The sequence below is a fragment of the Alosa pseudoharengus genome, unplaced genomic scaffold, assembly GCF_046254945.1.
Source record: "Alosa pseudoharengus isolate Yale_2024_CS ecotype anadromous, Long Island Sound unplaced genomic scaffold, YU_APseudo_1.1 YU_APseudo_1.1_scf_11, whole genome shotgun sequence".
Taxonomy (NCBI): domain Eukaryota; kingdom Metazoa; phylum Chordata; class Actinopteri; order Clupeiformes; family Clupeidae; genus Alosa; species Alosa pseudoharengus.
This window is the reverse complement of record NW_027468576.1, coordinates 2,402,889-2,427,950: the sequence shown is the minus strand read 5'-3', so window position 1 is coordinate 2,427,950 and position 25,062 is coordinate 2,402,889. Positions and strand designations below refer to the sequence as shown.

Below are 25,062 nucleotides of genomic sequence, written 5' to 3'. Positions count from 1 at the left end.
ATTATTTTATCAACAGGAAGAATATGCCTATAGGCCTACCTTAAACATTCTGAGCAAATAAACAAACCCATAGACTTTATGGAAGCAATGTAGGCATATTTCCTGTTTAATTTTTTGTATTTCTATCCTAGAAATGACCGCAACTAAGAGTGGGTACAAAAAGTTTTTGGAGCCACAGAGGGTGTCCTCCATCCCCAGGAATTCGAGGTGGAGACAGACAAAGAGGAAGGACAATGCAGACCAGACCAAGGTAGGCCTAAGTGCAGATGACTTTCTGATGACCCTAATTGTGCTGCATTTGAGTAATTGCAATATGACATAGGCTATGTATAAAAATGAGCTACACTCTAAATTTAACTCTAAACACACCTTTTTGGTAACACACTTCACAGTTTGTTTGTATAGGGCCCATAGATAGACCTATGTTTTGGTCTTTGTCTTACTTGTTTTGCTTTACAGGGAAACAGTTCGCAAACATGCCCAGAAGACATGGAATTGACTGACGCAGAGGAATTTGAAGAAAATGGCAGTTACTTCGATAATGCTACACCAGAAGTAAGTCCTGTGTACCTGAAAATGCTCCTCAGTCATCTGGTACTGTAGAAATGTAAAGTACGCCTAAATCACTGTTACACTGTAATCCTGTCCTCCTTGTTTTTTTCTCCTTTTCCTCCATTTTCTTTTTTTTACTTTACAGAGACAGCATTCACAACCTTGGCAAGAGGACATGGAATTAAGTGGCGCCCAGTCAAATGTAGGTTGACTGTACACATATTTGTCCATGTTCTTTTGATATCATTCACATCAATTAAATTGAATTGGGCCTAATTGTTATCCACTGATTTTACTGACAGGAATTTGAGGATGATGACAGTCACAATGATGCTACAACAGAAGTAAGTCCTGTGCATAGATAGGCCTACACAACACTAGTCAGTAGTTGTCATTCAGTCTTATGGCATGACCAGCCTGTACTGTATGAATGGCATTCTATACTGTAAAGTGTCCTTGGGTACCTTGAAAGGCGCTACAAATAAAATGTATTATTATTATTATTATTATTATTATTATCATCCATCTTCATACAGGAAAAGTAGGCTATGTTCATTCCCTAGCAAGCTTCTCTATTCAACTGGGGTGCCGGGAACAAAACAAAACATCTCAATCTAACCACTTCATTTGAATTAATGGAATGTTATCTACTGTTGACAGGAATTTGAACAAGACAATGACACGACACCAGAAGTAAGTCCTGTACCTGAAATGCTCTTCGGAGTCAAAAAAAAAACAGAGATGTATCAGTTACACTAATCTAACCACTTCATTTGAATTAATGGAATGTTATCTACTGTTGACAGGAATTTGAACAAGATGGCAGTTATGACACAGACAATGACACGACACCAGAAGTAAGTCCCGTATACCTGAAATGCTCTTCGGAGTCAAAAAAAACAAAAAAAACAGAGATGTATCAGTTACACTAATCTAACCACTTCAATTGAATTAATGGAATGTTATCTACTGTTGACAGGAATTTGAAGAAGATGGCAGTTATGACACAGACTATGACGCAACACCAGAAGTAAGTCCTATCTATCTATCTGTCTGTCGGGCAAATGTGGCCTAATGGTTAGGTTTGAATCCCACCCTTACCTCTCCCTCCACTTCCATACTTGAGCAAGGCACTTTAAACCACATTGCTCCAGGGACTGTAACAAATACTCTGTAAATAAACAATTGTAAGTTGCTTTGGATAAAAGCATCAACCAAGAGTAATGTTATCTATCTATCTATCTATCTATCTATCTATCTATCTATCTATCTATCTATCTATCTATCTAGGCCAGCAGCAGTGACACCAGCAGTGAGGCAACAAGAGCAGAATTTGAAAAGGATCCATTTCACATCTATGGAAGTTCACCAACATTAGGCAGGCCATTGTGTGACTTTGTTAATATAACAAAAGCTGAGGCTCTCCTGTTGATCCTGTCATTTGCAATGAGGCATTCACTTACTGGAGTTGCTATCGTTGACCTCTTGCAACTTATAAATGTATTATTTGGAATGAATGTACTTAACAGTTCAAAGCACCTATTTCAAAAAGTTTTCGGAAAAATTACAGACATGCTTAATTTTCATTTTAATTGTCCCTTTTGCAATTCGTACATTGGTATTGTAAATTCCAGAAACACTGCAAATTGTCCACAATGTAACAACAAATTTAACACTAAAGATCTCAAGGAGAAAAATTTTTTCATTACTGTCCCCCTGGCTCCACAAATGCGCTGCATTCTTGAACAATTGGATCACACCGACATGCTAAATTACAGAAAATTCAGAAACAAAAATGGGTCAATTTCAGATATTTTAGATGGTGAAATGTACAGCAAATTATCAAGCCCTGGTCAAATTCTCCACGACGAACAAAATTTTTCATACATTTTTAACACAGATGGTTGTCCGGTTTTTAATTCATCTCCTTTTTCAATCTGGCCAATCCATGTATTAATAAATGAACTTCCACCCAAAGAGAGGGGGAAAAACATGGCACTAGCTGCTCTCTGGTTTGGCAAGGGGCATCCAAAAATGTGCAGTTATATAAATCATTTTGTTGAGGATGCAAAAATTCTATCTGAGAGAGGTGTTAAGTGGATGAAAAAATCTCATGATTGGGTTACCTCCAAAATCATAGGCTTGTGTTGCGTTGTGGACTCAGTGGCAAGACCTTTAATACAAAACACAACACAGTTCAACGGATATTTTGGGTGCAGTTGGTGTCTACATCCAGGACAGCGGGTATCAGGCCAAATTAAATATCCTTTGTCTGAAGTCAGTCATCCAGAAAGAAAGGAGAAACAAATGCTACATCACATGAAACGCGCCTTAGATGACAATTCAAGCTGCAAGGGAGTTAAAGGCCCAACTCCCTTGATAAATCTTCCACACTTTAACATTGTCTGGGGCTTCATCCCAGACTATATGCACTCTGTGCTGCTGGGTGTGAGTAGACAACTGACAGAGCTGTGGCTGTGTTCTGTTGGACGTTCCTTTTACATAGGTGACCCGACTTCAGTTGCAAAAGTAGATGACAAGTTACTCCAAATTCACCCTCCTACAAACATGCACCGTTTACCAAGATCCATCAAGGAAAGAAAATTTTGGAAAGCGTCTGAATGGCGTAATTGGCTATTGTTTTACTCCCTTCCCTGCTTAAGTGGAATTCTTCCCTCTAGGTTCATTCAACATTTTTCCAAATTAGTCCAGGCAATCTTCATATTACTGAAGTCTAATATTTACCCTCAAGAAATAAATGATGCTGACCTTTTGCTATTAGAATTTGTGTGTGGAGTCCAAGAGCTGTATGGTGAGGAACACATGACCTCAAATGTGCACTCCCTCCTCCATCTGGCTAAGAGTGTGAAGCTGTGGGGTCCTCTTTGGGCCCACAGTGCTTTTGTGTTTGAGTCTGCCAATGGAGAAATTTTAAAACTGGTCCAAGGGACACGAGGTGCAGCCACACAAATTATAGACAAATTTATATTAAGAAATACCCTATTAGTTTTTTCAAGAATTCATTCAATTAGAAACGATATTCTGAAATTTTGCCAAGATTTGACATCCTGCCCTAGGCTAAAAGAAGCAGAGGAATTTAATCGCACAACAGTTTTAGGAGATGGGCGTTTCCACAAACTTAATTGTGAAGAGAGGGGACTCCTCCAGACACTTGGAGAGGTGGAGTCAGTGACCATTTATAAAAGAGCAATATGCCATGGTCTCAGACTAGATAGCCCAGATTATATGAGATGTAAAAAAACAAACAACTCAGTGGTACAATTGGAAAATAATACTTTTGGGGAAATCAATCAAATTTTCACCCACAACAATGAAGTGTATTTCCTAGTGAATCTTTATCATTGTCTGTCTAAAGTTGCCAACACCTCACACATAACAAAAATAAAATTCACAAACCGAAAAAGGGTGGTGTCACCAAATGCAATTACTGCAAAGTGTTTACTTATTAATTTTACTGATGATTTATACATATGTTTATTTCCCAACTGTTTTGAACGAGATTAAACACAGCATATTAACCAATTTTGTAACCAAAAATAACACCTGGATTTAGTTAATTTATTTGTATTTATTTATGTGTGTGAAATTATTATTGTGTATTATTGTATATTATTTATATGTATGTGCCTACTGTATGGCCAGTTTATGTATTTGTATTTATTTATGTGTGTAAAATGACACTACATTTCCTGTAACCAATGAGATAAATGGAAATAAATGACACACTAACAGACATTGTGCATTCATTATTATGGTCTGCCAGACCGGTTGTGAGCCGTTATTGGCTCTGTTGTACAGTAATAGCCATTTGAAATCGCAGACACCAGTTACATGGCAGTCACCAGTTGAAAGCCTAGTTCAATCATGCCAAACTGGTGAGCATGCATGTCTTAATGGTTCTACTGAATCAAACCAGTTACAGCCTACTGGTTTCATCTGTATCGAATTGGTGATAGCTGTAGATCACACACACCAGTTAAATCCTACTGGTTGCAACTGTATCGAACTGCCCACACAGCAAAAGGACTCCGCGGCGGATCCGCCGCGGATGTATGACGGCCTCCGGAACGGACCCGCGAAACGGACCCGTATCGGAGTCCAGATGCTCTCAGGAACGGATCCGCTACGAAGGCGGATCGCGGACCCGCCGTGGCTCCGCGCTGCATCCGCCCCGCATCCGCGATTAAAACCTTACCTCCGCGGCGGGTCCGTTTGGGACCCGCAAATTGATACATACATCCGCCGCGGACCCGCAACGGACTCATAAAGGCTCATCTGGCCCGGGTCCGTTTCGGACCCGTTTATCTCATTTTCAAAATTCCTTCTGTTCTTGCTGTAGGATTAAATAGGATAAACTATAGGATAAAAGTAAAACTATCACTAGGCCTAGCCTAGGCTACTACAGCAAGATAGGCCTACTATTAGCATCGCCTCGTATTTTTAACTTAACAATACTGTCAATAAACCTAACAGAAAAGGTTTAAGTCAAGACATCAATTTACTGTACAAACGTGATCACTACTCAATGGAAATATAAAATGGACATTTATGGAAAGTTACAGGTTATAAGCTATTCTGTTTTTGTTAAGTAGCCTACGTTGCCTAGGCTACTCTACATGAATTTTGAGGTCAAAACCTAATTTAGTGCTTTATCAGCCTAGGTCAGTGCAGACATGAAATATTTTATCTAATAGGCTACAACTTCAATGAAATGCTGTGCTATGCACATCTAAAATATCAGAAAATGAATAACTGGTGAATGACAAGAAGTTCAATAAAAATATTGTTTAATGCTTATTTCTCCTATTACTCCATTTGTGTGGATGGAGGCGGAACACGTCTCCTCGTTGCCCGATCCACCGCCAGTTGAAACACCTAATTGCGTGCTTGGTGACCTCAGCGTCCGTGGCTGACCGTGTCACCATGTTTTTCCTCACAGCACCTGTAATCAAACAGAGATATGTTTATGTTTATGGTATGTAGCATCCAAAGCCAAGTATGCTTACACAATACAATATATGAGATAGGTATTAAGGAGATTCAATTTAAAAAGAAACATGACTTACAAAGCTCCTCTGTTCGCTGCACGTTGAGGGCTGGTGTGGGGGTGGAGGGAGTTGAGGAGGGACTGCCATTCCTGGCCCATAGTGAGGTGGGCGGTGTGCGAGAGGGGGAAAAAATGTATTAAATGGTAGTCATCATTGATAATACACATGGGGCCTTTCTATTCACTAATATTTCAGAGATCAGTCCCTACCTTGAGTAACTCTCCGTATGTTAAATGCGGGTGCAGGTGCAGGGAGTTGAGGTGGTGAAGAGTGTTGCGGTCCTGCCTAATGGTGAGGTGCTAAGGGAGAGAAATGGTTGTGATCTGTTAACCATTGTAGGCTGAGAGCTACAGGGCCAAACAATGGCAAACATCTCTGGTCATACTGGACATGAATTTGTATGTTTCAACATTTTGGTATGCACTATCTATATCAACTCCATGAATGGATTGACATTGAAATCAATGTGTTTCAATACAATCTGATAATAACGAATGAACTTTTCAGGCAATATTGCATGAATGCAGATGTTTTAACTGACAAAATATTTGGCTGAGATTTATGTAATGTATGAAGTATGCAGAAAATCTGAGATGGTAATGCAGATGCAATCTGTTGATTTGAAATAGAGTGACTACTGCTGTGTTAATATAGATGGGGCCACTGTATTCAATTTTATTTCAGAGATCAGTCTTTACCTTAACAGTTTTCTCCAGGTTGAGGGGTAGTGACTCTGCTGCCTGGCACTCGGCAAGATGGTGGAGCTGGAGGAATAGATACAAGGAGAGGGAAATGTCTTTAGCACTAAGAATTAGGGGTGTAACGGTTCATGTATTCGTATTGAACCGAAACGGTACGGGCGTCACGGTTCGGTGCATGAATTTACACGGAGAATACACGGTATAAAAATACATACAACTCGTGTGTGGATTAATTAATGTCATGCGCAATTACTGTTAAGTAGCGAGAGTTACGGGAGTTCTTTAGCGACACCTAACGCTAATCTGTAGCCTCGCCTTAGCTCTGAAGCTCTGATTGGCGCCTATGTTTTTTTTGTCAGGTCGTCGGTCGAGTCCGTCAGTCATTAGCAGCACTAAGGTTAGACCCACAAGAGTTAGAGGATCCGCTGGTCTCTTTAAGATCGCACGTTTAAGAACTTCAGTTACAGTAACGTTAGTACAGACGAAAGAGTGGTGGATAAGATGAAACTGTGTGTCGGCGTTGTTCAGCAGTTGTTGGGTATGTGAGTGGAAAAAATGCTACACATATTCGAAGCCATCACCCAGATGATGTAGGCTACCAATCACTGAAACGAGGGGAAAAAACTTCCCCTGCGCTTCAGCAGCCTTTGGATACACATACAAATAGGGCCAAAACCTATGGCTTAAATGATTTCGTAATGACAGAAAGCTATGTAAATGAGTACTCTTATTCCAGTAGCTCTAATGGCTCTACTGGATCTGAACAGGTGTCAAAAGGTATTCTAACTGGACCAACCAGTAGAATTTTTCGAAAACCATTTGACACCAGTTCAAACCAATAGAGACCAGTTAGAAACCAATAGAGACCAGTTCGGACCAGTTCTACCAGTAGATTTCCAACTGGATTTGAACTGGATTTTCCGCTTGGGGAGGCACCGAAGTACTTTAGTAGTTACAGATTACAATTTCAAATAAAAAACACACGACTACATATCCATTACATGTAAAAACATTAAAAAATAATTTTATTAACAGCCTGCAGGCCAGGGTAATCTAATATTACTGCATAGAGTGTGCAAGTGACGCCACTTCCACTTGCCTCCATGGGACCTATCTTTCAAAAAATTTTGAACGCCAGTCTATGGCGAAAAATAAATTATTTTCTGGTCCCGGTTGACTTGTGCCTTGAATTACCCATATGATGTTTGTCAATTTTAAAGACAATTGTTCATGTAAAGACATTTGCAGTTTGTTTCGTAACAATTGAATTACAACATTGTGAAAGATCGTAATTCCAACGACTACAAACCCATCAGTCGCGCTAGTGACGTTAGCTCATTCACAGCCACACTTATGTACTACAAGCATACCAGCAACAGGTCTTAATTGGGCTTTCCTTGCCGATGAAAATACCATGAGTCAGAGGATTAAACACATCAGGTAAGTTGTATTCGTCCATAGACTGTACATTACATACTGTTAAGTGACAGCAGGCAGCAAGATGCAACCGTTAACTAGCATAACAGCTATCAGCTAGCTTCTAATCTTATCGTTTCATTACGTTGGTGACGTACATCGTTCGAGACGAGAGATGTAGTCCACTGAGCGGATTCGTACAAAACCAACATAACTTTTGAAGTCTATCGAACAACAGTACTTTCTTGACGTGAAAAATTATCTTTTAAATTCACACACATCATATGTGAAATTCGTGGCACAATTCAAACTGGACCAAAAAATAATTGTTATCTCTCCATTAACTCCCGTTCATATTTTTTTTAAAGACAGGTCCCTTGTAGCGGAAGTAAAACGGAAGTCACTGGCACACTCTATTAACATCAACTCGCATGGAATTATGGGAACACTCAATGCGCCTCTTCAACCCTCTGCTGAAACTGCAAGCGTAGATTGCTTGCTTATAAACTCGCACTGCGCAGAAACAAAACTTAATGTAGCCTAACTTATTTAACCGTCCAGAAACCAAATAAAATCATTCATATACATACAATCCCCAATATGCGTGAATTAGGCCATTAGAAGAAGGCCATCTTACGAGCCTTTCGTTGTGCAAAATCGTCAACGATGTTCCCAATATTTAATGCTCTGGCTCTCGTATTTTCAATGGACAGGATAGCTAACCCACGGAGCCTCTCCTGCCCCATGCTGCTGTATAGGTCTTAATAAGTTTGAGTTTGGAAAAAGATCGCTAGCTGTTGCCACAGTCACAGGCAATGTCAGAAACAATATGAGTACACACTTCCCCGAATGTGGATGTTACACTGTCATAATCTACCACCAGCATTTTGGCAAGTTGAAAAATAGATGACTTCTGTGAAATCTCTGCTTTAAAGCAAGACCTGAATGAGAGGAGTTGTGTTGGGAATGTCGGTGCAATGTCCCTGCTATAATGGTCTGACAAAAACGTCTTGCCTTTTCAAGCAGTTCATCATCACCTGCGAGCTGAAGGGTCATAAGACGTAAGGACTCAAATGCATGACAAGTTTCCCGCATACTTGCAAATCTTTGGGAGAGCTGACTGATTATGATGTCCAGAGTTGCATTAAATACCTGCACTTTGAAGTATCTCTCTGCATCGATTAAGCGCTCATCTTCCGATAGATCGTCAAAGTGACGCTTCACTCTCCGTGCTCTAACATTCTAAAGTTCTAAACAAAAAAACAAAAAAAAGGAGGCAGGGCGGGTGTAGCCACGGGCCCCAGGAGGTCACGGGCCCTGGTGCGACTGCACTTGCTGCACCTACTATAGTTACGCCACTGCCCCTGATGCTATCGGCCAGCTCTCTGGCTCAAAGCATTAAGTGAACTGCTGTTTCTTAATAAATAGCCTGAGTTTTTTCAATACTGTTCTTGCCTGTTCAAAAGTACAAAAACAACACTACTGTTCTTACCATGTACAACTGACCATACTGTGAATATATTAAAAGTAAATAGTTTGAGAACAATTATTTTTATTTGTATCTTTATTGAGAACATTTAATGTGGAGGGGAGTGTAGCCTATGGTATCTGGATTAGAACGGTACAAAGTCCCATGCTCTCTCCAGAGATAACTACACAGCCCCAACATTCTCATTACATTTGGCTACCATAGAGCCTCCCTGAAATTATCGTAGTTTAGGCTACTGTAATCAGGAAATTACACCCAAACAAGCATCTCGATGCTAACTGACGTCTGCTTGTGCTTAGATCCTACACGTAGATCAAATGTAAACTTGTACTGTAGGCTAATAGGACTAACGTTCTGTATTGTCGCTAACGCTAGTTCTAGGCTACGCTACCTGTCCTAGTTCTACTACTCTTTGTGTTCTAAGTGTTATTCTAAAACAACTTCTTCAGAAAGGTTAACTATCTAGCGAATGCTATAACCCAAATGTCGACCGTCGCATTCAGGAGGCGAAGAAGTAGGCGAAGGGAGCCGGATGTTGTTGATAGTGACGAAGAAGGGGGCGTTTTGGTCACCAGCACGAGAACGCCTATTTGTGTCCGCAGCCGGATGATAATAGGCTTGTTTGACTTCGGCTGAGTCTGACTTGGTCTGGCTTACTACGTAAACGTGATCTTCAGAGCCTAGCCGGGAGGAGCTACAACAGAGGGCAGCTCATCCCGGACAGAAAGGCTACAGTCTGCCTGACGTGACTCGCGGGAGACATCGCGGGAGATATCGCGGAATGTTGTTTGCAATAAACACAGCAGAACTTTCATTCTTACTCATTAAAATGAGCATGATGACTGACGAAATAAATTCTTATGATGTAGTTTAAATAAACCACTGTTGTCATACAGTTAACAGGCCTGCATTGTAGCACATAAATTCAATATCAAGTGTTTCCCCTATATGTGTGTCTATCTATTTAGCCAACAGCAGAAAATAACAGAATATCCAAACGTTTTCAGTAGGCTAGCCTACCATTGTTGCAGAAATCACGTATAAGAAGGTATCCCTTCGATTTCTGTTTATTTTCGCATATTCCAACATAAGGAAGCAGCATGAGCCTCCAGTCATAATCGTCATGAGGACATTCCTCCCAAATGGCCCTATCACGTCTTTGAACTGACGTCATGAGGGCGTGTTTCAGCTCGTGCAGCTCGTGGAAGGCAACTGCAAGATCTGTCTGCAGGCTAAAGGCTCTGGCATGGTCGTGCGTCACATTTGCGCGTGTCCAAGACGTGCGTCATTTTTGCCGTGGACGTGAAGCATACTCCAAATTCTGCTGTCCTGAATGCACTTTAAATCGTTAAGGTTAGCGCCTGCGCACTACGGCTTAACTGTGATACTCTGCCCCACCAACTGGGGGCGGTACGTCGAGCCTGAAAGTAGGACACAACCACCAAAGAACTGAAAGAAGCCTGAAACGCATGAAGAAAAGAATAACGTGGGATGTGCGAGCACTCAAAGAAGGAAGAGCTGATGAAGGAAAAAGCACCACGAGTACGTTCGCCTGTCTGCTGGGAAGTTTGATAAGCTGGCCCATCGCATCGCTCCATTTATCATCCACCAGAACACACACAGCACACCTGTTGGTATAGCTGAGAGACTAGCTTAGCCTACTTGCTTATTAGGCTACTTAGGCTACAAGCCTATAGCTAAGTGACTCGGTGCTGCGAGGGCAGCAATAATTGGGACATTTTTCTAAACACAGCATGGTAAGAACGAGTTGTGAGTACATCTGTCCTCAGTTAAATTTGTATTGAGTCTTCACACCTGCCTCATACCAAAAAGTATGAACCAAAAACCTGTAAATATGACGTGTCAATACAAGTTTTGAAGTAACTATTTGTGTTCATAATGTATAATGTCTCACTGTGATAATGGGTGTATTTAGAGCGAGAGGTAGCCTATTCCTTCAATTATTATTATGATAATGCATATCCGGTGTTGACAGGCGAGTTTCGAGATTTGAGTTCAGCATTGTTCAGGAGCTAGGTGATAATGATTGCACCTGGGAGAGGTAGGCTACATTCCCTTTATTATTATAATCACTATTGATAACGCATTATATACGGAACAGGCGAGAATGCATCTCGATCAGCAAGTGTTACTGGGTTTCGCCTGAGCGTTGTAGATACCTTTATATGGGTCTGGGTTTCGCGATTTGATTTCAGCATTGTTCAGTAATAGGTGCTAGGCTACGCTCATTTTTAAAAGATGCATTTAATCCGAAGTCGGATGTCAGCTCTCTATGCAGGGAGTAGGGCTGTCACTTTTTATTTGAACATGACGTGAAATATCCGTAGTCAAACTATAAATAAACTATTCGGTTTTTAGTGCTGTGTAGCGCATTTCTACAGTCTAGATTAGTTTTATTTTATTGTTTGCCATCTCATTCCGTGCTACATGATCCAGGGCTCATGACCAAAGCAAGCCAATATAATAGCCAAGTAGCCACAATGAGCCATATGCAGCCACCCTGTTTCGACAATCAGGTGACGTACAGAACGGCCAGCAGATAATTACGTCCCCAACTCATCTAAAATGTGGTGTCTTGAAATACTTTGGGTTCAACAACATAAAGTGACCGTTAAATATAATGTTAAAGAATGTATCTGTGGATAATTGTGGCTTTAATCAGTCGAAGTTGACTCCATGTCGTGGTGTCTCACGTAACTCAAAGCCAGGCAAGCTGAGGACAGGCGCTCTCTCTGTTCCATCGTCGTTATGGTAACCAAACAAGTCTTCTTCTGTCTAGGTTTGTTTGTAGGTTTAAGTGTTGTTCTTCTATGTGGTCCACCTACTGGAGGGGAGTGTTTACAGCAGTTCCGTTTCACACATGCGCAGTCTACGCGTCACTTTGACGCGCGGTCTTAAAATTCGGTCGACTCAAAGACGCGACGCATGCTGTAAAAATGACACAATTCTCGTCACGCGCTCACCAGTGCCGCGTGCGCGGGACGCAGACGCGGGAGCGTACCATACGCTTAAGACTCCCGAGATATTTTAAGGCCATGTGACATGGTGTCACGGTGGTAAGTCCCTCCCCGGCTGACAGAAGTCGGACAGAATTTCTAACCAGTATGCATTGCGTCCATCCCAGTATGCATTGTGTTCAACCCAGCATGCATCACATCAAGTCAGATCTGCACAGATCTGCCGCAAGTCGAACTCCCCTATTGCCTACGTTAGCGACACACCTTGACGTAATTCCCGGGGATACCCCTTGACACCACACTACGTTTTTGTGCACACAATTTAATTTCTTCGAGCCCACGTTTTAATTATCGTGGGTGCGTTTTAGTAGATCGAGATCTCAAATATACTATAACGTGCTCATGTTTACATCTGTCAAGACAATATTGAGTGCATGTTTTACAAATTGTGGCCACGTTTAAGTAGATCGTGCACACAATGTTCTATAACCATGTTCACAAATTGTGCTCTCGTTTTAATAAATCGTGCCCTCGTTTTAGTAAATCGTGCGCTCGTTTTAGTAAATAGTGCACTCGTTTAATAAATTGTGCCCTCGTTTTACTATGCTTAAAATGAGAGCTCAATTTAGTAAAATGAGCGCACACTATAGTAAAACGAGATCACAATATAGTAAATTGTGCACATGATTTAGTAAAACGAGCTTACGATTCAGTAAAACGAGTGCACAATATAGTAAAACGAGAGCACAATTTAGTAAAACGAGCGCACAATGTAGTAAAACGAGTGCACATTCTCTCAACATGCAAAACATTTTGCAATGACACCTCTAGGGCTCCGTAGGAAAGAAACAGTTGAAGCTAAGCACTTTTATCTCAATAAATGAGTTTAAATTGTACCTTCAGCTATAAGTGTAATTGCATGTAGGCTACTGTTCTTATTTGTTGTTTTTCTTGTTTGTGGCATTTGCTTGTTGTGATGTCTTGTTATATGTTACATTTTTGTGTTATATATGTTTTTGTCGCTGTGTTCAATTTTTGTCCTTGTTGTTGTGTTGTGCTTTGTTTTGTTGCTGTATAATGTGTTGTGATTTGTGTGGTGGTGTCATAATGTTATGTAATTGTGGTGTGCTCTGTTTGTTGCTTTTTGTGTGTCTGTACTAGTGTTTGCATGGTTTCTGTTTGTTGTTGATTCATTGTTTGTCTTTTGTAGATGAGGTTTCTCTATTTTTACTTACAGTGTTGCCTTTCTTGGCCAGGGACCATTTGAAAATGAGACTATAGTCTCAATATGACCCCCCCCCCCCTGGTTAAATAAAGGGAAAATAAAAAAAAAAATAATAATAATAATTTTGTAGCTGAGATCCCAAGCTATCAGTTAATCACAATTTGACCATTTCAACACATTATAAGACGGAGAAATATAACAGAGTGAAAAGTGTGCCAACCAGCCCGGTCTCCCCTATACACGAGAGTTTTGGGAAGGCACGTACACGAAACATGCATTTCAAATACTTTTATCAACTTGAATTGCAGACATAGGCTATTATTTAGGATGTGTTACTATGTATAGAATATTGTTACGTATGCACGTGATGTTTATGAAAGGCCAATTCCCTTCCGTGTCAGACCCGACCCGCACCCGACCAGTAGAATATTTTTCACCCGTTTCATCAAAATGTGCAGGTCACCCGTAGGGTACCCACAGGTACCCGAACCCGTGCAGGACTCTGGCATAGACTGTGCTGAAAAAAATATAGCGTGTGTAAATGGCACTTACAATGACCAGGATAAATGCTTATAACTAAAGGTACAGTGAAGTGAGAATGGCCAAAAATAGAGTAGGGATCATAGGGCTAAATAAAAAATTGCATTTATTTCAGTAAGGCACACCACATATTTTTCACATTTGCTCAGCCCCAGAGAATCCCTCCACCATGGCAATGATATTGCCAGATTCAGGACAGTCTGCCCTACACCACCAATGCTAGTCGACTGTCAGCTTGCAGTGGTGAGATACATGTCAAAATATAAGAATATTTACAATATGCTTTTTGTATTTTTATTATTTAAAATCAAAATGAAATCAATGCAAATATTAATACATGAAATTGTGGCAGATCTGGGTAGCCTAGACTCTGCTGAAAAACACAATATACAGCATGTGTGTATGGCACTTAGAATGACCAGGATAAATGCTTCTAGGTAGTGAAAATGCCCTTAAAACAGTCTAGGGTTCTAAGGGTTAATAAATTGGAAGGAAATTTGAAATGTATTCAATGCTGTAAATTCTGCGATATCTCCTGAGTCACGTCAGATGTAGACTGCAGCTGGTGTGTCCGGGGCAGTCTGCCGTCTCTTCTAGCTCCTCCCAGCTGCCATTAGCAGATCTCATCAACGTATCACATCAGGGGCCTGTACTACTACTGGCTTATCTGGGTAACTTCGAGAGTAACTTGATCACGTGTGGCATAACTTCCCAATTAACTGGTACTACGAAAGGTGGATAGGTTTTAACCGAGGTATGCTGCCATGGCAATTTACCCTGCATCTCAAACCTGCTCCGACCAGGTTATGTTCTTGGTTAACCCGAGGTTTTCGTTAACCACACCCTTTATAAGTACCACCCCTCCACTAACAATTTCTCCCGAGACATGTCGGCGTACATGGATGATCCATACGACATTGGAGCGCAAATCGCGAGGGACTCTCTTCGCAGGGCGATGGGTTTTAGAGACCGCCATATTGTCAGCCGAGGGAATTCGTTATCTTTGTCAGATGATCTAGGAAGACGACTCATAGCAATGCATAGATATATACACTAGATGTCGCCTTATGCTTCTCAGCATGCGTCAACACCGCCGCCATCTTTGTACAGGGATCTGAAGCGCTAAACTAGTTCTCCTGTATTGTCAGCGTTACCTATTTAGCGACGTTTGGCCATCCCCAGCGATAGAAAACCTTTTTAGCGATTAGCGACAAATTTGGGAACTTCTCACAATGATGGCAGATCGGCTTCTTTGTTGTTGAAACGTAAGAAAATCACCTTTCTCATGGCTTTGTCATTTATGAATTCAGCTACATCTCGTTTGCCCATGGCACTGACCCATGATTATAAAAGTAACGACTGGCTTAGCCTATGTAGTAGCAGAGGTAAATGTTCTACAGATCTAAAGCAACTTCTGGTGAGATTACAACTTACATGAGTAAACGAGACGAGGGGTATGTGGCCTCAACCAGAGCCTGTCTAGAAGAGCCTGTTTACTTTCATTGTATCGAACCTGGTTGCAGTTTACTCATTGTTCCTCTAGGGGCCGCCGCTAGCTAGTGCAGAATGAATGGGAGTCTATGGGGCTAGACGGGTAAAATGTATCTTTATTATCGTCTTAAGCTTAGTTTTCTCTAGACTCAACCATAAATACATGCCTGTCAGTTGGAACAACCCAAAAAACTAGATAATTGCTTGAGATTTTGACGATTTATGGTGATTTTATTTTCGCTAAATCTTTGCCCAGATTGACGCTAATGCATTATAGAGGAGTGGATCACTGAAGCAAGATGGCGTCTCGATTGACGCATTCGTTCCAATGAACAGCAGTAGTCAAGGCGACATCTAGTGTATATGTCTATGATAGCAATGCCCGTACGTGGACATTCATGTATTCCATTGGTGATGCTGAACATCTGAGCAAGAATAGCCTACTGTATGTCCGAAAATAAATCGGACATAGGCCTACAGTAGCCTATGCTGAACATCTGAGCAAGAATAAATCGGACATATAGTAGGCCTAATAAATTAAAATCACCATTTTAACAAACGTATTGAATTGAATGTCATATTACTGTACCCTGGCCTGCACATAAAGGCTACACATTTCCACAGCACCAGAATCCGACCGAATGCCTCCCTCAACCCCCTCCATAATCGGCCTTCCACTATTATCTGCTACTGTAAAACACTCTGGTGCCTTACAGTAGTGTTCAAAGACACCTTTTTCTTGTTAGCTGTAAAACAGAGGCCAAGTGAAGGCTATAAGCATAGGCCTACATGTTTTCATAATTAAGAAATATTAATGCAAGCTATGACTATATAAACCACTATTCTGAATAATGTGTTTGTGTTTCATTTTCACCTGCTGCCATGTGCGTTTGGCAATGGTGTTGCATCTGAAATGTTCACAGGATTAGGCATACACTAAATCAGTCAATGGGGCTACTTAAACATTCAATTATCCTTATTACTGTAATCTATATGCCCACTTCTAAATTGTGTTGCATCTGTAGGCATTTCTATGAACTGAAAATAAATAAGCAATTTAATTATTTAAACTCATTAAATACATTCCGCAAGCTATTAATCCTCCGTATTTGAAGAACATGTGGACATAAAACTTTACTTTTAGGCATTTAGGCTACCCGATCTGCAATACGTTGCCAACAGCCTTGCCTTGCTCACTGCCGACGTATTTGATTTTTGTCGTAGAGTGGGTTTTAATTCCTCATAACTTGTCATAATAATTGTGCATTCCTCATCCGTAAAATAAGGTGAACGCGTCATCACTGAAAGTGGTGATTTGCGCTGCAACCCGCCCCTTTTATGTGAACGCGCACAAACTCCAATGAGGTTAACCCCGGCTCAACAAATCAACTTCATAATCAGCGTCGTAGTACCGATTAACACCACTAAAGATAACCAGGTTTTGTCAACCGCGGTTTAACAAAGTAACCCTGGGTTACATCTGGGTAGGTTAAGCTCCCTTCGTAGTACAGGCCCCAGGCACAGTCAGCCGCAGTTGATCCCAAACAAGCCTAGAGTTTCCCAGTTGTGGACTTTGTTGAGACTTTGTAGTTCAATTGCAGTCCATATGGACTTTGATGTGGAATGATTTTACTTGGCAATTAGCAGTCACTTGAAAGCTGCATATTCTTCTTTCACAAGCATCTTATGCCATACTTTTGAGCAAATGCAGTCATTTATTAGGGCCCGAGCACCGGATGGTGCAAAAGCCCTATTGTTTCTATCCGAAAGACTCAGGGAGGTATAATGAAAGTTAAAACACGTTTTAATCCATCAAAGGATATACAAAAGGCCTAAGCAACAATAAGACAGTCTTTGGCATAGGCCCCGTCCTCGGTCCAGGTCACCGAGTGTGCAGACCCTTGCAGATCCTGCCGGTATGAGACGGCAGGGGCGGAGCCTACCCCCTGGACATCTGGACAAGGCCAAACTGGTGGTGGTTAGAGAGGGAGGGTGGGAACATCGAAAATCGGCACCTGAAAGCAACAGGCAGGTGCAAAGTAAAGTGATTATAAAGGCTGATGCAGACTGACTCAGAGACTCAGAGAAAGCAAGACAGACAGCAGAATAAACTGATGATTTGATGAGGATGATGATTATGATGATGGATTCAACCACCTGTGACTCGAATTCTATGATTAAAGTTATGGAAGGGAATTGAGCTTACGGATGTTCAACCCATTGAACAAGACTGCTTGAGTGACTAGTGCTTGCAGAAGCTTAGCTTAAGGGTTAACTAACGACGTGCAGGGCGATGAGCTTGCAATTACAGATGCTCAGGGTCAGTGCAGGGGATAGAGCCTGCAGTTGCAGATGCTCGGGGTCAGTGCAGGGGATAGAGCCTGCAGTTGCAGATGCTCAGGGTCAGTGCAGCAGAATAGAGCTTGCAGTTGCAGATGCTCAGGGTTAGTGCAGCGGGATAGAGCTTGCAGTTGCAAATGCTCGGGGGACGATGAGCTCGCAGTTGCAGAAGCTCAGTTTAGTGCAGAAGAAATAGAAAAGATTATGACCTGCACAAATGCGACCAAGCCAGTACGGGCACCAGAAACGAAGAGATGAGTAATATGATTACATTTAGATAACCACCACCAGACATTTGCAAGAGGAAGTACATTGATTACAAAATGCTCATTACTGCTGAGTGAGTCTTTAGTAATTAAGAACTCAGTAACCGTACAGTCCATAGATTCTTGTGAGCCTTGTGACGAGCAAATGGAGTAGCTCTTAATTGATAAGCAAGTTGATGCAAAATATTACAGTTTGTGAACTCCATTTGTTACAGTTCAATGGTGAACAGAAGCTGCAAGGACAAGATGTACAGGAGATGAAATTAACAGATACTACTGTCCATCCGGCAGAGGTAAAGCCATGTTAAAGAAAGCTAAATAGCACAATGTATAGGATATCCTACTATTAGGATATAAATGTAAACAAAGCAAGGTTTAGATTAATGAATTAATTATGTTGACTTACCCCAAAATAACAGCACGGTGTAGTGTCCATGACAGATTATATCCGATTTAAGTACGACCCCTAAATGTGATGACTGTTTCCGTGAGCGAGCCGCATCCTGCAACGGAATGGAGCTAAAGGCAAGGGCAAGATGAAAAGAGTGAGGCCATGCTTTTGTACCTTGCTCTTGGAAAGGCCCCCCAAAATAAGATGAGCAGCATAAGTAACGTTAGCTAAACAAGACAGGAAAACATGAAATAGACATTGTCCATGGGTAATAAGTTCAGAGAGAAAGGTATAGAGAACAGATAGAAAGCTTGAGCACTCTGGTGAAAAGAAGAAAATGATCGGCATGGTCTGCAGCGATTGCAGCGAAGTTGAGGAGCTTGCACAAGCTCAGAGCTTTCGTAAGCTCGGTTCTTGCACGGCAAGAATGTAATGCAATGTGGTGCAAATCCCTGTGGAAAGTGCTTAATGATCGTTCTCAGTCCGGGACCCGAAGCGTGGAGACCCTCGCAGATCCTGCCGGGTGAATACGGCAGGGCCGAGCCTACCCCCAAAGAGAAAGATTGGAAAGGCCTACCCGAGGGTAGACGTGAGGCTGGGACACTTCCTGGAACAGAGCATAATCAAAGAGAACATTAATATGAGACAAATCCTTCGTTAATAGTAAAGTGATTCATGAAAGGAAATGAAACCAAGAACAGATGATAGAAAAAGTGTACTCTCTTGCAGGTACAGAAGACATAACCAGCATGGTCTGCAGCGATTGCAGCGGGGAGCTGCACGAGCTCAGAGCTTTCGTAAGCTCGGTTCTTGCACGGCAAGATGTAATGCAATGTGGTGCGAATCCCCGTGTTAAGTGCTTAATGATCGTTCGGTTCGATAACGATTGATGATTGCGATTTGATGATGCGATTCGAGTCGACTGTCGAGTCGAGTTGCGTATGTATATGATGAGTGAAGTGGGGTGATGGAAGGATAAAGGAAATTAACTGTTGTGACGTGATTACCCGAGGTTGCTTGCAGAAGCTAGACCAAGGGCGGCAGTGCGTAGTGACTAGAATGTATTAACACTTTATTCTGTGCCTAAAGTGCCGGCTGTGCGTAGTGACTGGAGAAGAGTTGCTCGGGTCCATCGTAATTAATATAATGCTTTAGCTGAGCCGAATAACCACCACCAGACCTTTGAAAGGTAGCTTACCTTATTTGGCACTTGCGAGAGCTATTTGCGCATCTAGAAGGGCTTGATCCTGAGGTCTTATATAGGACTCGTAAGCCGACGAAGACCATCTTCCGAGCAACTTGATAGAGGATGCAGGTAATCCTAGAGCGGCTGTGACGTTGCAGCGCCGATGCGAAAGGGATGGCCAGTATATTGGGAGGTTGAGAGCCCGCAGCTACCAACCGCTGTCGACAAGTGGATTCTGAACCATTGTTTAGACATAGATAACCCAGTGGGTACAAGAAAGAGGTGCATTTGGAGAAGTGTGTGGGTGAAGTTTAACATAGTTGATCATAGAAGTATAGGGACAGAAGAGTTATTTACTTTAGAATCTCTGATAATGACCACAGAACCTGAGGTGTCCATTTTAGAATGTTTCAGAAATACATAGAAGTGGGAGGAGAAGAGGATGGCTGAGCAAGCCAGATCCTGAGAAGGGTTAAGAACCTGGCTGTCAGAACAAAATTCCCCGGAGCGCATGAACCCATAGAAAGCCATGAGGAACACTGCTTCAAGGAGTGAATTGATAGGGAGTGAAGAGAGCCAGGGTTAACTAACCAGCAGCAGACCTAAGGACACAACAGGACAAGACAAAATACAATCAACGGATACATAGCTGGAGTACACTAGCACTTATGGATGGTCGCTGAGGATGATTTAGCATAACTAAAATAAAGACAAAAGATGGGAGAGTAATCATCATGCTTACTGGGTGAAATAAGATTAAATGTGAGCAAAGCACTGCTCCAGAGCCAAGTGTAAGTGGGTGTTTAGAATATGTGAACCAGCATCACAGACCTAGTAAATTAAATAGTTAGAGTGAATTGGTGATGTAGCCTAATAATTGCTGGTTGATTTGATTATATGACGATTGAGAATTATGTGATTGAGATTCGAGGACATATGGATATTCGATAGTGAATTGCAAAATCTAATGATTTAACAATGCAAGTTCACTATTCTGCTGCTCCTACTGTGGTGGGATAAAGACATGAAGGGTTAGCGTATAGCTTAGATGAGGAGGTAAATAAGTTGACATCACATGACCTGGATGAAGTAAGATTAAATATGAACCAAAGCACTGTCCCTCGATGAACGTTTTGGCTATAGGCCTACGTGAACCAGCCCCGCATCCCTGCATGAAGTAGATAGTTACGGTGAGGGTCAGTACTCCACTGCCGACAGATGCATACGCTTAAATTAGAGAGAGAGGCATTTACATTAAACGAAGAGGAGCTGCTCCTGAAATGGAAAGATTATTAAGATGTTAAGTAATGAAGAAATGGGAAGGAATGCCATCCCTGTGCTTGCGGCTGCCGTGATGTAATGGGAGATTACGAATGACGACAAGCAAAGTGCATTGTGCTTGGAAAAGTATATGAGTGAGTGCAGTATTGGCCTGAAGGAGAGTTTGTGCCTGCTATGAGGTGTTGCTCTTTTGGCAGAGAAGAGTTTGAGGAAAGATCTTGTTCTAGTCCCTACAGCCTGAAGACCTGCGAGGAGGAATGGAGTGGTTAGAGAGGAGACATAGCATTTTCAAAAGGACCTAGCAGGCAGGCAAATAAACAGCCATGATACATTTACGTTGCCATTAGTTAAATCAACGAACACGATGTATGGGCCTACATATTATGTACATAACCAATGACAGTAACAGACAATAATGATCAGCCAGACAGGAGAATGAAAATAAGATTAATATGGCCTTCAGGTGCATTGGAAATATTATGGTTAATGACAGTAGCCTAGAAAGGGACAGGGACTAGGAAGAGTACTTTTGTCCCTGTTGGCCTTCCATGCACGACCGCCTGACCGGCGAGACAATTTGCCTAGATGTGGACCTAGCAAAGCTGTATCATGGCAGCTTTGGCAAGGAAACCATCGCGAGTGTCGATAACTGGAGTAACGGAGTTTTTTAAACGGTTCCGTACATGTATGTTAACAGCGTAGCCTGATAAGTCAGACGGTTTTCGTCAGAAAGTTTAGCAACCATATTTCCGTTGTTAGCGATACGACGTTAACCTCATTAAGCGACTAGGATCTAACACGAGACTAGGGTGAAAGAGAACCTTCGAGCCGCGGAACTTGTCTCTTTCCGTTGATAAGACCGGGCGGACAACCCGAACAGTGGCAACAATTTGGCCTACCTTACTCTCCGACGTTTACGAGCTACTATCCTACAAAGTCAAAGTCTCCCAACCCCCGAGACTTTGGTGAGATGCGTCCAACTCGGTTGAAGCGAACGAAAGGTAGGCTAAGCTACTATGACTGCATCACATGTTAAAGTTGTGGCGAAGTGAATGACTAGCTACCCGGGCATGGATACGGAACATCGAAAATCGGCACCTGAAAGCAACAGGCAGGTGCAAAGTAAAGTGATTATAAAGGCTGATGCAGACTGGTGATTGGTCAGAAGTAATGAATGAATGAGTGACGCATGCATTGAGTCTTCCTTACAGAATTTAACGCTAACGCTTCCATTTCTGTTTCCTATTATTATTATTGTTGTTATTACTATTATTGTAGTTGGTAATATCCTGCCACACTTTGCCTTTTTTGAGGTGGTTCCCATGGGTGAAAAGTCATGACATTTGGCACAAACAACCAAATTTGGCACAAACAGGGGTACATTTTAGCAGATGCATAGCAATTAGGGCTGCACGATATATCTAAAATCTATCGTTATCGCGATATCAACACTTGCGATGGACATACCGCAAAGATTACTTAATTTTCGATAAATTCGATACATTTTCTGTGCCGTGCGCATTCCATACAGTCTATGGTGTATTCACATTCTGAATGTCAACATATTTTACCAAACTGATGCGGTCATGCAGCCCAAGAAGCCCGTCCCCTACCAGTTTAGGTGTGTGGTGTTTTAGGTGTTAAAGCGGGAGCTAAGTCGTGATGGCTGAAAATAGTGAGTCGAGCGAGGTAGGCTACACTTGGGTGAAGAGGAATTAGTGACTAAAAGGAAAAGCACGTCTGTTATATGGTAATATTTTGGTTTTATGAAGGATGCCGTGTTACAAACACAGCGCAAATGCGTCCTTCTCCACCGTGTTAAAATAAACAATTTCTTTCGTTATCGTTATATCAGAAGTTGTCTTTCACTGTCTGTAAGGCTTGTATTTCATGATTTGCATTTAGCAAAAGCCCCAGACAGCAGCACAGAGGTAATCAGGATTCGTTATTTGTAAAAGTTGTTTAACCTACTTCTGGACTGTGCGATTGCAGCCCAATTACTTTCACTTTCCGCTGCCCTCGTAGTCGGCATGCCGGTAGCCTAATAACGTGGGATGCGCAGCGTACTGTATGAGGTTACAGACTGAGATGATTGCCGCGATATAGCTTAAGTAGGCCTAGCTTCTTTGCTAGGCCCATCGAAGGCTGGCAATGTGGAATATTCCGCTGGTTGGTGCACAAGTGTTCAGATTGGCTGTCCACCCGTCTTTTATGAGGATTAGGAGCAGATCTTCCACACAACTTCGATAGCCTAGTCAGTAGGTCTCTTAGCTGTCCACTTTCATCAGGCCATATAGGCTACATGATATTTTATATTATTTAAAAATTATACATTTATTTCTGTAATTATACATTTACCCCCCCCCCCCCCCCAACCCTACAGTGTATGTTTGCAGCAAGCAGAATGAAAAAAAAAAACATTAAATATACTGCTCAAAAAGGGAACACTTCAATCATACACTGAATCACTCTGTCACTGTTTGGTTCTGAGCACAAGTAAAACTTTTGAGGCGAGTGTTTTATTTTGCAAGAACTGTCAGACATTCTGTGAATGTAGTTTGAGAATGGAGAAAAGGGTGGAAGATTTCAAAATATGTGTGGAAAACCTTTATTGAGCAGTATATTTAAATATCGCAAATTATATCGTTATCGCAGTACTCAATAATGGTATCGCATATCGCATGTTTTCCTAATATCGTGCAGCCCTAATAGCAATGACCTATATCCAATTATTAGCCTACTCATTGCGTTGTGTATGAAAACTATTTTAAAACGTAGACTGTATGTAGTCCATAACAACGTCTGGATCATGTAACCTGTCTACCCAAGTGATTTAAACGAAACAAATGTCAATGACTTATTTAGTTTGCTTTCTTGCAACATTGACATGATTAGGCTATGCATTTGATTTAAATGGCCAGGCTTCCAGTCGAGGCAAAAGCTAAATATCAAACAACAGTTGCAGACTCTTGAAATGCCTGCTCGAACCACAATACCCGAGGGATGTGCGCTTCTATCGGTAAGTTTAACTTGCGTTGGCTTCATTTCGTCTGCCTGCAAATGTAGCCTAGGTTTAACAAGCTGCAAATTCACACTGGGTGCAGCAAAAATCCCAGCTATCCACAAGTTTCTTACATCCCATGTCTACTTAATTATAGTCATTTTCGTTGGATAGCCCAGAGCCATATAAAGGTAGAGTTGCGACAACTCCATTGACGCTAATGTTCCATTATTTTCCAACAATGGCAGCTAATGGAAGCCTCAAATAGTTCCCGGAAGTTAACAATTGACCGTTCGCAAAAGCCACGCCCCCTAGTTATTACTACGCCCGTCAAACTCAGAACGGAGTTGTCTAGAAATTCAATGGTACAGTAAGACTAAATTCATTTACAATCATTTACAATCCGTTGAAAGACTGCAGTATGACATGGAGACACATGTATAAAAACTCATATCAAGTTTTTTTGGGTGACAAACTCAAAAACGGGAGGCGAGTGTGATTCACTAATATTAATATTAGCTGTGCTAGATAGACTTGCATGTATGTTACAAGGACACTGGGCCATGTCATGTAAGGAACATGGTGCTGCCAAAAACGGAAACATAGCCTACATTTCAGAGCCACTTCAACTTTATTATTATATGGTGAATAAATGTTACACTACTGTGCACAGCCCACAGCCCAATGCTTCTCTGACGTGACGAAACTAGCACGTTATTAGCAGTGGTTAGCTAACTATGCTAACGTTAGTTATCTACAAGTCTCCTCCAAGTGACACTCATTTTATATACAATGCTGGCAATGCTGAAAACAATTAACATCCTTATTTATCTTACTTGCATTACTGTAAGTTGACTGTGTGGCTTAATTTACAGATGTGGTGGAGCACTGTTTCGTTAAGGTTTGCTAAGGAGTAACCCTTTGCTTTAAAATAGTGGAGATCTGGGGCGAGAGAATTTAATCTAATTTAACATAATTACAGAAAACGTAATCAATATTGAAAGGCATTTTTCTGTGTATCGGTGTTGTGTTAATCCCACATGTCATTTGACTGTCCTTTTTAACTCATATCACTATAAAATCCCATAAAACCGGACAAATATCAAGGCTCCCAATACATTTCTATGGAGCCGTAA

At 41.6% G+C, this 25,062-nt stretch overlaps 1 protein-coding gene and 1 long non-coding RNA gene across 2 annotated transcripts; one reads left to right on the top strand and one right to left on the bottom strand.

Moving 5' to 3' along the window:
* Window positions 1–133: 133 nt before the first annotated feature.
* On the top strand, window positions 134–4,760 carry LOC143117476 (uncharacterized). The gene is made up of 9 exons (XM_076279224.1): window positions 134–250; window positions 460–555; window positions 698–754; window positions 855–896; window positions 1,213–1,245; window positions 1,359–1,409; window positions 1,532–1,582; window positions 1,843–4,007; window positions 4,592–4,760. Exons 1-9 carry the CDS (start codon window positions 134–136, stop codon window positions 4,758–4,760), a joined length of 2,781 nt encoding a protein of 926 aa, XP_076135339.1.
* A 579-nt stretch (window positions 4,761–5,339) lies between these two features.
* On the bottom strand, window positions 5,340–6,387 carry LOC143114225 (uncharacterized). Its single transcript, XR_012984870.1, has 4 exons — window positions 6,320–6,387; window positions 5,831–5,920; window positions 5,640–5,710; window positions 5,340–5,515 (listed from the first exon to the last, which is right to left on the bottom strand). It is a non-coding gene; the product is annotated as an uncharacterized LOC143114225 (long non-coding RNA).
* Between the last annotated feature and the right edge of the window lie 18,675 nt (window positions 6,388–25,062).

Excerpts from the sequence above, each read along its gene's own strand:
- LOC143117476 (XM_076279224.1), top strand. The coding sequence starts at position 134 with ATGACCGCAACTAAGAGTGGGTACAAAAAGTTTTTGGAGCCACAGAGG. Across the intron at positions 1,410-1,531 it reads ACAATGACACGACACCAGAA|GAATTTGAAGAAGATGGCAG; the intron begins GTAAGTCCCGTA and ends TACTGTTGACAG. Across the intron at positions 1,583-1,842 it reads ACTATGACGCAACACCAGAA|GCCAGCAGCAGTGACACCAG; the intron begins GTAAGTCCTATC and ends CTATCTATCTAG.